Source organism: Triticum urartu, chromosome 7 (assembly GCF_003073215.2).
Source record: "Triticum urartu cultivar G1812 chromosome 7, Tu2.1, whole genome shotgun sequence".
Taxonomy (NCBI): Eukaryota; Viridiplantae; Streptophyta; class Magnoliopsida; order Poales; family Poaceae; genus Triticum; species Triticum urartu.
Window position 1 is genome coordinate 486,866,219 of NC_053028.1, and position 12,507 is coordinate 486,878,725.

At 38.9% G+C, this 12,507-nt stretch overlaps 2 protein-coding genes across 2 annotated transcripts; both read right to left on the bottom strand.

The window, feature by feature from the left end:
* Positions 1-2,093: 2,093 nt before the first annotated feature.
* Positions 2,094-10,080, bottom strand: LOC125521770 (zinc transporter ZTP29-like). Its single transcript, XM_048686834.1, has 13 exons — positions 9,471-10,080; positions 8,490-8,548; positions 8,282-8,374; positions 8,123-8,209; positions 7,953-8,034; positions 7,109-7,170; positions 6,471-6,527; positions 6,066-6,106; positions 5,410-5,477; positions 4,914-4,970; positions 4,713-4,830; positions 3,030-3,132; positions 2,094-2,362 (listed from the first exon to the last, which is right to left on the bottom strand). The coding sequence occupies exons 1-12, from the start codon at positions 9,532-9,534 to the stop codon at positions 3,087-3,089; spliced, it is 834 nt and encodes a 277-aa protein (XP_048542791.1). The 5' UTR covers positions 9,535-10,080; the 3' UTR covers positions 2,094-2,362; positions 3,030-3,086.
* Positions 10,081-10,464: 384 nt separating this feature from the next.
* Positions 10,465-11,207, bottom strand: LOC125521771. The gene has a single exon (XM_048686835.1). It carries the CDS (start codon positions 10,973-10,975, stop codon positions 10,565-10,567), a length of 411 nt encoding a protein of 136 aa, XP_048542792.1. The 5' UTR covers positions 10,976-11,207; the 3' UTR covers positions 10,465-10,564.
* Between the last annotated feature and the right edge of the window lie 1,300 nt (positions 11,208-12,507).

Here is a 12,507-nt window from a genome sequence, read left to right on the forward strand (position 1 = left end):
CAGGAGGATCCTTAACGAGACGGTATGTGCAAAAATGACCTTCAGCCAGCATTGTACCTGCACGCTCCAATCTGGCAGACTGTTTCTGATGAGAGGGTCTAGAACTCCAGATTGGCCAAGTACATGAGTGCTGTCAATAGAATGTTAATCAAGTTACCATTCCGCCAAAGAGAGGGAGGTGAGGGTAGCAGGCCGAAGGTAAGAAACTTGTGTCAAATCTTTGATGGTCGGTACAATTGCAATTGAAATACCATGAGCCAGAGCCGGAGGAAGTGAAACTTAATTTTAGGGCTTTGTGTCAGAAGATTTGGTAGGAACTGTGTGGGTCTACATTTGATCTGGTCATTTCAGGAGCATTTCACGTATAAATGCTCTGCTATAATGCAAGTTGCATCTGGAGAATACACACAATGAGCATTATTAGGGAATCAGAGTTATGTTTAGCATTGTCAGGTTGTCGTCAAATAAAGTACCCCTTAATTAATTAGGCTGGTATGTTTCCCTCGTTCGGCTCAGTCTGCATTTACTACATCTTGACTTGTATAGAAGTCCTTCAAGGGCTCAAGTTGGGCTTAAGGCCCTGGCAGTGTGCCACCTATAATTTGGCTGGTATGAGGCCATTTTAAACGCTGGAGTATTTTTGCATCGAGTTAAATAAAAGGAACAGAAGAAAACACCATGTTGGGGTGCACCAAGCTTGTGTGTTTATCTGCTAATCCATGGGGTTGATCTCAAGTTCAATTGTGCGCAAGTTCTGTTCTTGCTGATTCCCTGCAATATCTGAAGGCTCAAGCATATACTTTCTCAAGGTTTCGTATATTGCAGAGCCAGTCGTTAGTAAACATCGAACGAATATAACTCATCCATCTTCTTATTTTACGCGATCTTGCCAATACTTCAACAAGGAAGGGCCATTTTAAACGCTGGAGTATTTTTGCATCGAGTTAAATAAAAGGAACAGAAGAAAACACCATGTTGGGGTGCACCAAGCTTGTGTGTTTATCTGCTAATCCATGGGGTTGATCTCAAGTTCAATTGTGCGCAAGTTCTGTTCTTGCTGATTCCCTGCAATATCTGAAGGCTCAAGCATATACTTTCTCAAGGTTTCGTATATTGCAGAGCCAGTAGTTAGTAAACATTGAACGAATATAACTCATCCATCTTCTTATTTTACGCGATCTTGCCAATACTTCAACAAGGAAGGGCCATTCCAGCCTGTTGTAGCACTTGAAAGTCCCTGCGATCCCATCTACCATTTTGCTGCTTGGCATTCTAGAGATTTCCTATTACCCTAAACTTTCAAATGTTGGTCAATACTCAATCGTAATATTTTTGTTCAATCAAGTTGGTCGTTGAGCCTAATGTGGAAACCAAGATAGTTCTGGAAATCAAATTACTTATACCAAGCTTCCAAGCTTCATAGTTTAGAGAACCAACCAACTGGGATTATGATAACACACTGAAAGAGATTGATTATATGCTTTTCGTAATAAGACATTGATGTTAATTCTTAGAGAGGATGGAGGTGAGGGAAAAGCTAAACGGAGAAAAAAAAAAGAAAACCAATAAAAGAGCCTTAGACTGTCCTGATCCCTGCTTGTGTCCATGAAATATTTTGGAACCGCTTTACTCTTGCTGGCTAAGTTTATTTTAGCTTTAACTTTCGCTAAAATCAATTAGATCCAAACCGAAGCTCGCCTTTAGAGTTTCTGTAAACTTACCAATAGCCCACTAGTGTAAAATTGCCTACAATATACTATATTCAAGTTCTCGAGGTACAGCCTTCCAACATACTTCCAATGGATTGTTTTGATGTTTTTGTCTCTCCCTGCTTTTGGTGCGGTATGGTTGGTGGCGACTATTTAATAAACGATGTAATAAGTCTATATGCATCTATGATGAAGAGGCTGAGGGTAATAAAGGCCTCCATTATCTGTAAAAAAATGCTCTGGATCTCATGAGTTTGGCCTAAATCCATATGTTATCTCTTACCAAAACAATATGTCAACAGCTGATAGCAAGTCACTGGGTTTAACCTTTGCATAAAGTAAACTTTGAAGCATACGTGTTGGAGCACACGAGATACAATTCACTTTGGTAACAAATGGAGATCAATTGTTCATCTCATAGTTTTCCTTTTTATTATTTACATCATACGAGTCCTTTTATTTCTCCCTTCCAGTAAGTACAGTTTTATTTGTTATGTACATTGTCAGAGTTTGAGAGTTCTAATTTTCTTGCAGCTACGGTAGCCCTGCAACTGGAGGTCATTGATGAGGGCCTAGATTTGAAAGTCATTGTAATAGATTGGAGAAGAACATATCATGGAATGTAATTGTATACACATCCTTCCAATCAGCACCTGTAGAAAATACAGAAATGTGATGCTGCAGAGGTCATGCTGTCTTGCCAGTTCCATGAATGAAATACTAAGGTAAGATGGCCAAACTTGTTTCTCCTAACCAATTCTTCGGTCTTGTATATTTTCTTCACAGAAGTTATGTTTATCGTTTGCAAAAGTATAGTTCACTTAAAATATGATTTTCCAAATATTTACCCATCTTCCGTTTCTCAGTGATCACTTAGGTCCAGTGTATCTATATGTGTAAAAAGAACACACTAAGCAATTAAGTTGATACATGCGATTTCTATTGTAATTAATTGCGACTGTTAGGGACTCATTTTAGACAAGTGCATGACTGATTACTTGAGTGGAGGGTTGCTGAGGATCATTCGCAGCTAAAATGCACCTTCCCTAGTTATTAGGTTTCCATGATACCTCAAGGATTGTTATGTCTCTGCACATCCATAGTTATTTAGAATGGAACATTGTAGTAGATACATGGCACGACTATTGACGATTTATGATGCTTTATTTTCATACATGAAGAAATGGAATTTGGTGTCACTTGCAGGTTCAACTATTCATTTCTACTAGTAATTTGGAAACTAAGTTTAAAGGAATAGGGACAGTGAAATTTATTTCTTAATAAATAGCACAATAGTAATGTCAAGGAAAAGTAGTATACCTTGTTGTAAGTCCATGATGCATTTGCCCATATCACTTATTGGGTTAGACTGAAACTTTAAGCGCTCATCTCCTTTGGAAGACTAACTTCCAGGAAGTACAAGCTGCCAATTGAAGTTTTATTGCACATCAGGAGACATTTCCAAACATATTTGCACTGATGTGAGGGAAAATGCAACTGTTATAAATGGTACTGGTACGTCAATTTATGTATCAGTGCATTGTTAGATAATGTTACCAAATTATGCCCTTTGCATCAATTCTTTGTCAAATTATGATCTTATATCACTACATGTTTCTGAGTTTTCTTCTGTATATCACTAATGTGGTCCCTTAAATTTGTGTGAAGCAGTTGTTTCTTTTGGGGGCATAAATATATGTAACGAGTCCTGAGCAAAAGGTGTTCCGAAATCTTTTTAGATAGTTATATATTGTACTAGAACTCGTTAAGTTATAAAAAAAATATGAAGATACAAATTTTCATACAAGACCTTTGTGATTTTCAAGTTCTGACATACGGACACAAACTGCTAACATATTCAATATAGTAAGTTTATGCATTACTTCCATCTTGCATAACATTCCCTACTATGAAGCCCTCACTGAATTGAAAGATCTTAATAGGATTTCAACTGTTTGGAATTTGTGCAATAAGGGACCTTTTGGATTTCAACCGTTTGGAATTTGTGCAATATGCCTACATACGGACACAACTTTTTGGATCAAAGAATAAGACCACCAAAATTCCTGTGGATTCCTTTCCTTCACCTCATTTGCATAGGATTCTTAAGTCCTAACAGGAGGTTAAACCTCATGTAATTTTCCTTTGTGTCTTGCATGCACCTTCTCTCTTTTTTGATTCCTGTTTACTTCCTGTGGAGTATGCAAACATCATCTGTGCAAATTCCTATGTTTTGGTTCCAAAATCATGACATTTCGGTGCTATGTGCTTCCCATTCCTGTGTTTCTAGAATATTGCCTTCCAGAGAGGCTCTAAAAATAATATAGAGAGGGTCCCCCCTGACTTATTATGAATATGTACATGATACATTGAGCCGATGTAATACTTAGATGTTCTCATTATTAGTTTTGACTTTTGACTATTTAATGTTGCTAGCTACAGAAGTATTGGACATAATCTTGTTGCTAGCACTTGGGGATTAATCAAAGATCAACATATAGTTAATGCTGGTAGACATGATATTTTTATGTTAGCCAAAGTATTACAAACTAGAAATGGATTAAAGTAAATCTGTACTTGTTTGATGTCTCAGACTTACAATAAGTTAGTTGCATGATGCATGGAAAGTTATATGTAAGCAAGTGTTATAAAACTGCTTTAGTTTATAACTAGGATCTCCTAAAGATTGTCTCCAAAGTTTTGATAATATTCACCAAAGTGTGTTTACTGTTCTGTGTCTACTACTTATTTTTTGGATAACTTTCAGAATCTGGCCACCATCTAGTTCTTTGTTGGGCCAAATGCAATTTGTGGAAAAAATCTTGTGTGACCAAATTGGGAGGTAGATTTGGCTGTAGTCTTGTAGTCAAATTTGGCCAATTCTGGCTACAAGCTGACATGCATAACCCTTGGAAAGATGAATATACACACACCTCACGCACATAAAAGATAATTGCCTTATGTAATTTGAATTGCATTGCATATCATATGAGTTTAACGCACCTCATGGACATAAAAGCCATGCCAACGAATACAGCTTTCACAGCATCCTTGCGTCCAGCGTATTCAATTGCTAATGGTAGCATCTCATACAGTGTCAGAAATGCCATTACTCCTCCCACTGTACAAAATGGAAAATTTGAATAAATATTATGTTACTTAGCAAAACTTATTAACATTTTTGAACTGTTCTTTACTCATTACCTAATCCAAGTAGACCTTCCAATATTTCTGGATTTAAGTTGCTCGGAAATAGGTATGCTGCAAGTAGCACAATTTTATATGCCATGTTTGAGATACAAAAGAGGAAAATATAAATGAAGTGCACAAACTCAACCTAGGATGTTACTCACTGAAGGGGGGAAAATCTGCTTGTAATAAAGATAAGTTCTAGAGAAAGATTAGTCGCAACTGGTTGTTCACTGTTTAATAAAGCTCTGCATCTCATTGATTAGAGCATTTTTTAATGATCTACTCCCTCCGTCCTATAATATAAGGTGTTATTACAACCAGTGTACTCATATATTGATTGTAATAACATATTATATTATGGGACGGAGGGAGTATGTACCAAGATCCATTTTCAATGACTGAGCTTCTCAATCAGATAGTAACATGGATCAGTACATCATTACTTCGTGGGGAAAACTCAATTGCTTTGAACAAGTCACTTGTAATAGAATAAGCGAAGACAACCTACCGACGATAATTACACCTATTGGTTCCGCAAAACCAGCAAGGGTTGCTAGTTTGAACGCTTGCCATTTGCTGCATCATAGACACAAAATAACAATATTATTAAACTGTAAACAGCAAAGCTTATTTTCTTTCCAAATCAGTGTGACTATAATATTTATTATACATTTTATGTATTTTAGCAATTATATGCTTTTTTATTATAAAACAAATCATATGCTTCTTTAGGTAATAATTAGTTTGATTAACCTTGTGAATTAAACCAACTAAGCTGTGCCTATTTTCTGATCATTTAGGTGAGGTTTTTTATAAAATATGCCTACATATGAATCAGCACTGTCATGTTAAAATATGTACTTCCTTGTTTAGCTGCAAGTCTTCTCAACCCAGCATTCACACAGACCAAGAAAACACTATATCTAATAAGTTGGTGAGGAATGACCATGCATACCCCTAATAAATGAGATACTACAAGCACTTTACTCTTCCAGAGCACATTAAAGTCGGTGTAGAATGGACTATTGCATTAACCTATTTACCCCTCGATGGATAGTTATTTTGAAGTTGAGACTTCTCAAGCCAGGGACAGTTAATAGTGAAGGCCTGAAGGGGAGAGTGTAAAATATATGATGCATATTGTGTAATAATTTTAGCCAGTACCTGCAAGTGGCAAAATATGCAGGGAGAGCTACAGCAATACCCTGCACATGAACAGAAAATTGCTACAAGTATTAGCAGATTCTTTGGTCTTGTAAACTTAGCTATGTCATTAGAAACACACCAACTTTTCACAAGAATCAGTTGTGTAAAACTTCACCCAATATAGTATTGTACTATTATGTATCTTCGAATCTGCTATGCATTTGCACTGTAAAAAGGTGGGAAGTATCTAAGTCCCAATTTTGTATGTTGGCGATTTATTGAGATTGGGAATGGAAGTTCCACTTCCAGTTTCCACCAAAATGGATATAGTTTAGACTTTAGAGTCATTTTAGATACTTAGATGACATTTTCTGCTCCATACCCATTCCCTATTCCATCTAAAAGCATTATAGATTTAATTACCTCCGGGATGTAGTGTAGAGCTATAGCAATAACCAAGTTAAGGCCAACACGGAATCCCTGAAAGGTAGATAAGATTAATGGGATATACAACATAAACTACTATTCTCCATTAGTCAGTGTCTTGCTCATACTTATTTGATATGTTGACAGTGTTATGGGCTAAAAATAAACATGCATCCAGAATAACTGCAAAAATGCTATTCTACTATAACATGCACGAATGTCGAATGGAGATGTAATACTTTTAGACAAATGACCCGTAGATTGAAATATTAATATTTCTAGAATGTACTTATCCATGAAACAGAGTATGGAGTGTTCAATACTTCAATACGATTTATCAGGTACATAAATCAATAAAAAGAATACTCCCTCCGTCCCGAATTACTTGCCTTAGATTTGTCTAGATACGGATGTATCTAGACACATTTTAGTGTTAGATACATACGTATCTAGACAAATCTAAGACAAGTAATTTGGGACGGAGGTAATACCAGTCAATAATATATATAACATTAATTGAAATTTATCGTAAAAATTAATTCAATGGCAAAGGATAACATATACAAGCAATTTACTGATTCTGTCAAATGTGATCTGCCTGCCTATAATATACTAGTATTTTCTCAAATATATACCTTTGCGGTTCCGAGAAATGCTGCAGTACCCACCGGGAAGTTTTGCAAACTCACACCAGCAACTGTTCACGTAAGAACTTCGTTCATGAATGTGATCATTAAAAATTATAAACTTGTAGGAAAGGGGCATATCATTGTGTATATGATATATTGTTCTACATAATTTTGAGAACTTTCTAATTTCATGTGCTTGATTTATTTTAGATTTATTCTTCTATCACGTACTTTATGGAAAACTACTGCTGCTATCACCTGCCAAGATTGAATTAGTTTTAGGTGTTCAACAGGTGCTGTTGAAATAGAACTATTTTTGGTCATAACTCTATTAAACACTGAACAGGTCCTGAAGTTTTACTGCCAGCATCACTTGTTAAATCATGTCTATGATCTTAAATTGTATTTAGGTGTTCAATCTGAATCCTTTAATCTAATATTTCTACACACTGTCTTGTATGAACAAGCCCCATACGTTTGTTTGGAGTCAATATGCTCGAGCTCAGTACTGAAGTGTTATGTGTAGTCATATAACAATATCATCTGAAGAACCTATCACGAAAATGTGGATTTCTGTATAATATCTTAAAGGGCATGTTTTCTCTTTCCGGGCTCATGTTGTTGAAAACACTGTGATGCATTTTTGGTACTTGATGTTACAAGTTTTGCTTACTTCATGCTGTACAATGCTACTTTTCATTTGAAAGATTGAGCACACATGGATATATTCAATTATTCATACATTGAATGGCTGATAAGTTATCTTTGGTTCAGAAGCATCAACGTAGATGTGCAAATAGTTTGAGTAGAAAATATTTTATATGAAGCTAGCAAAGTACATCAGACTTACCAACTGCGGTGACAATTACACTAAAGATGACTCTTCTTCGGTGTCTCATCATAAGTTCCTTCCGTGCTGTACTGTTAACAGTCTTCTTCCCCAAATGAAATAATCCTATGTTACTTTTTCGATAAATGCTGACTGAAAAAGGCTGTTAGCAAAGTTGAGGGAATTTATACTTGTTTGTCATTTTCATCCGGTGGACTGCATTCTGGCTCAGGGAAAATATCGGCAATTGCTGAAAATAGAAGTGCCCCAGCAAAAAACTGCAAAGCAAGGATGAAAAAGATAAGAAATGGTACAGATGCCTTGCAAAACATCTTGCTTAAAACGCTCACCCAAAGGTTGCCTTTCAGAAAACCAATTGCATCAACAGCATCATAAGCCAGGTCAAAGAAGGACATGCTCAACATGAGCCCAGTAGCAAATCCCTAAAAAGAGTTGTCAAAACAATTGTTAAACGTTGATTTGTGTATAAATAAACCTATGCTGCTCTTTGGATGTGACCTTATGGTCAGAGTTAAGTAAATTGTTGTAGCATTTCACCTGTAATATCCCGAGTGTTCTGTTGTTTGGGGCATGATTTAGTATTGCCAGTAGTGCACCTGATGAGTAGCAATAAAGTATCATTGGCAAAAGTAGCAGGCAAATGCTAGATATCAAGAGGCACAACATCTTGCTTTTCATCTCTGCCTAGTCTATATCATTCCAACGCTTTCCAAATAAATTATGGGAAAGCTCCCATTGAGAAATAAAATTGCTTTTGGCTGTCACTTGAGTTATAGCAATAATAGTATCTGTAAAGCATCAGCTTATGGGCCCTCTATTCACGTTAGATCCTGGTTATATCATATTGCGTTGCTTACGAACTTAACACTTAAAGGCTTACTAACTAAACACTCGTCAGTTTTAAAAGCTGGAGTGTTTTTCCTGAAAACTTAAACCTACACTTAAAGGCTAGTTGGTGTCGAGGATTGGCAGGATGAGTTGGACACAGTGCAAAGATGGAGGGGGATACGAATTTGGGCGATGAGTGAGTGGATTCTGCTGTGGAAGCGGGTGTGCTGAACCAACAGGTAAGGACGTGTAATCCTTGTGCTCATGTGTGCTTCATCGAAAGTAATGTGTACACAAATTCTTCCCATTCTTGGTGTAACAGTAGCAGTCTATTTTCTCTCAGCTGTTAGATGCCAAGTATAAACTGAAAAGATTAATTACTCAATATTATGTTTCACTTTGAACAAACTACCATACTAACGGCCCACATAACATTCTCACAGGATATATATGAATGCCCCATGGACCTTGTACAATTTCGTGCTTAAGATGTACTGCGAGAAAAGAATCTTGATTGGAGCAACTAAATGGAAAACCCACACTACCAGTTACAGCTTTGGAAGGGAAACAATTGCAAAGGCAATGCATCAAATGAAACGCTTGATGCCAATGATGAATACTACTGTGCATGATAATAGTATGAACAGACAGCAGGAGTGAAGGGCTGAAGGAAGACGCATGTATGCGTACCGAGGGAGGTGCTTAAGCCGCCTACGAGAGACAGGGTGAGAGCAACAGCGACCTTGGGATCCATATGAACAGACCGGCTTTCTGATGGAGATGTATATGAGCTTTATATACAGGCCAGGATGGTGACTATGACGTTAGGCAGTCAAGGAGCCCCTGTGTGCGCGGCAACCGATGATGTGATTGAATGGAAAGAAGAGGGAGGGGTGATCAAGTGGAGCTGCTGGCGCCTGGTTATATATTAGCTTGAACATCTACTCAGAGAAGTTGAGGGGGGCAAGTTTGGAATGACTTGGCACATGCTTGCTTGCTCGGTAGCTGCCCTTAATTCTTGGACTTCCTGGTGGTTGGGGTATGCCTGCGGGTAAGGTCATGCTGTGAGGTAACTCTATGCTAGATTTCTTGTGTGTGGTAGATGGGAAGAAAGCTATTTGGGACTAGGAATCTTACAACCTGACTGGCAGAGCCTTGCTAACACCCGAGGGGCATATCTTACAAGCTGACTGGTAGAGCCTTGCTAACACCCGAGGGGCATATCTTATTTTGTTTTTGTATGGAATTATATCGTGTATGTAAGCACTAAATTTTGATTTTTCATCGTATAACTGCGGCACCGTATTAATTACTCCCTCCATTACACCCGAGGGGCATATTGACACGTTTTAGTGTGTTTGTTCACTCATTTCAGTCCGTATGTATCCCATATTAAAATATCCAAAACATTTTATATTTGTGAACAGAGAGAGTATATTAGTGTGTGAAATGAAGGAGGTTGAATCGTCTAAAGTCTGTAGCACATAGTTATTAGCTAGCTGCTGGTAATCTGAGGTTGGTTGCGTATCTAGTGCATGCCATGAAACATGCCTCTTTGCTTCAAATGCGCAGTTGCATCACCAGCATGATACAATAGTTAACTGAATTTGCAGATAAAAAGCAGCGAAAGTGGAGCAAGCAGGAGGCGGACGTAACAAAAAAAGGGACGCCCCAAGTAGTCGAGTGGTGCTCGGGTTAGATCAACTTTCTAGTCGCGTGTCAATGCTTGCTTGTCCCGTAGCCCAGTAGGAATATGTGTCACAAAGTGAAGGAGGAGAACCGTGCTACGTAGCAGTGCACGAGCCTAGATCCTGACGCAGGTCGCTGTCGTCGTCGGCGGCGGCGCATATGGAGGGGAGGAGGGCGAGCATGCGGCGGTCGGCGCCCGAGATGGGCGGGCCGGCAAGGAGCAGGCAGAGGCAGGGCTGCCCCAGCTCGCGCACCGCCCAGCAGCAGTCGTCCGTGGGCGGCGCCGGGCTGAAGGGCGCCACCGCCGCCTTGCACGGGATCATCAGTCCCAGCAGCGCGCCGAGGTAGTTGTAGCTGCTACTGCCGCATGCCGCCGTCGACTCTCCTCCTTTTCCTCCTGCTGCCGGCGGTGATTCTCCGACGACGTCGAGCACCAGTGACAATGACACGACTAGCAGTAACAAGAGGAAGAGATCTGGTTTCTCGTCACGCCCCCGATGAATCATTCCGAACCAACGCAAGCTTGCTAGTGCAGCATGGTGAAATGCATAAATAAGACGTGATTGGATTGGTTGGTTAGGTAGGTCATGCGGTACGTCTTCTCTAGCAACCAATGAACGAATGCGTGAGTGAAAAATTACCCCCTCGTATAACTATAAGGATTAGTTTCATCCAATGCGACATGGAGTTTGTGAGCTACTAGCCCGAGTGAGCGGTAAATTTCATAAGAATAGCATTTAAAAAAAACTGTTTTTTTTCAAGAAACATTGATGTTTTTTCTAAATTTTCACAACGAAATCACATTCATGGAGGTGTGGGAAAAAATTGTTGCTCCAGAAAGTGTGTTTTTGAAGCATTTTGGAGCACTGTTTTTTTCCACACCTGCACGAATATGATTTCATCATGAAAATTTACACGCGTGTAGAAATACATCAATACTTCTGGCAAAAAAGTCCACAATTTATTGAAATTTTTACTATTCTATTGGAGTTTACTGTTTGCTCGAGCTTATGTGAGAGGGACGGTTCAATGGATGATTCATATCTCCCATTTTAACAGCACTTTCGCATCCAATGCAAATATTTTACTCACACAACCATTTGAAAGCACACTAAACAATAACTGAGGTCCGGTTCAATGGATGATCCATATCTCCCATTTTATTGCCTTAGTACCTACTGCGAGATAATGTCATCGCAGCTTATGAGTGCTTACACTATATGAAGAATAATAGGAGTAAGAAGAACTCTCATTGTGCCATTAAAGTAGACATGCAAAAGGCTTATGGCAGGTTGGAATGGGTATATCTGGAGGCAATCATGCGGAAAATTGGTTTGTGTGACTCCTTTGTGAGTGCAGTTATGAGAGGAGTTCGGTCTGTTTCATTCTCTTTGCTTTTCAATGGCAATCGAACAAGAGAATTTATCCCATCAAGGGGAATAAGGCAGGGGGGTCCTATTTCTCCCTATCTGTTTCTGCTGGCAGGTGAAGGCCTTTCTTGTTTGATCAAGCATGCCAGCAATGAGGGAGTGCTTCAAGGGATAACAATTGCACCTCAAGCCCCAACCGTCCATCATCTTTTATTTGCTGATGATTGTATACTTTTTTGCAAAGCTAAGAATGATGAGGTGGAGGCGCTCAAGTCTGTCCTGGATAGGTATTGCGGAGCATCTGGACAGCGTATAAATGTTGACAAGTCAACGGTGTATTTTGGTAAGGGCAGCCCGGAATCAGCAAGGAATGAGATCAAGGGAATTCTGGAGGTGCATAATGAGACACTCAATGAAAAATATTTGGGGCTACCTACGGATATGGGGGACTCCAAAAATGGTGTTTTTAGCTATCTAAAAGACCGTATATGGAAGAGGGTGCAAGGATGGATCGAGAAAACTTTAGCGGGGAGTGGGAAAGAAGTGCTCATAAAATCAGTTGTGCAAGCAATTCCCACCTACTCGATGGCAATATTCAAATTACCACGGGGACTTTGTCAGCACTTGACGTCTATTATCCGCAAGTTCTGGTGGGGAAGTAAGTCAGG

Excerpts from the sequence above, each read along its gene's own strand:
- LOC125521771 (XM_048686835.1), bottom strand. The coding sequence starts at position 10,975 with ATGATTCATCGGGGGCGTGACGAGAAACCAGATCTCTTCCTCTTGTTA.
- LOC125521770 (XM_048686834.1), bottom strand. The coding sequence starts at position 9,534 with ATGGATCCCAAGGTCGCTGTTGCTCTCACCCTGTCTCTCGTAGGCGGC. Across the intron at positions 4,971-5,409 it reads AATAGGTGTAATTATCGTCG|CATACCTATTTCCGAGCAAC; the intron begins GTAGGTTGTCTT and ends TGCTACTTGCAG. Across the intron at positions 3,133-4,712 it reads ATGGCTTTTATGTCCATGAG|CTTGTACTTCCTGGAAGTTA; the intron begins GTGCGTTAAACT and ends TTCAATTGGCAG.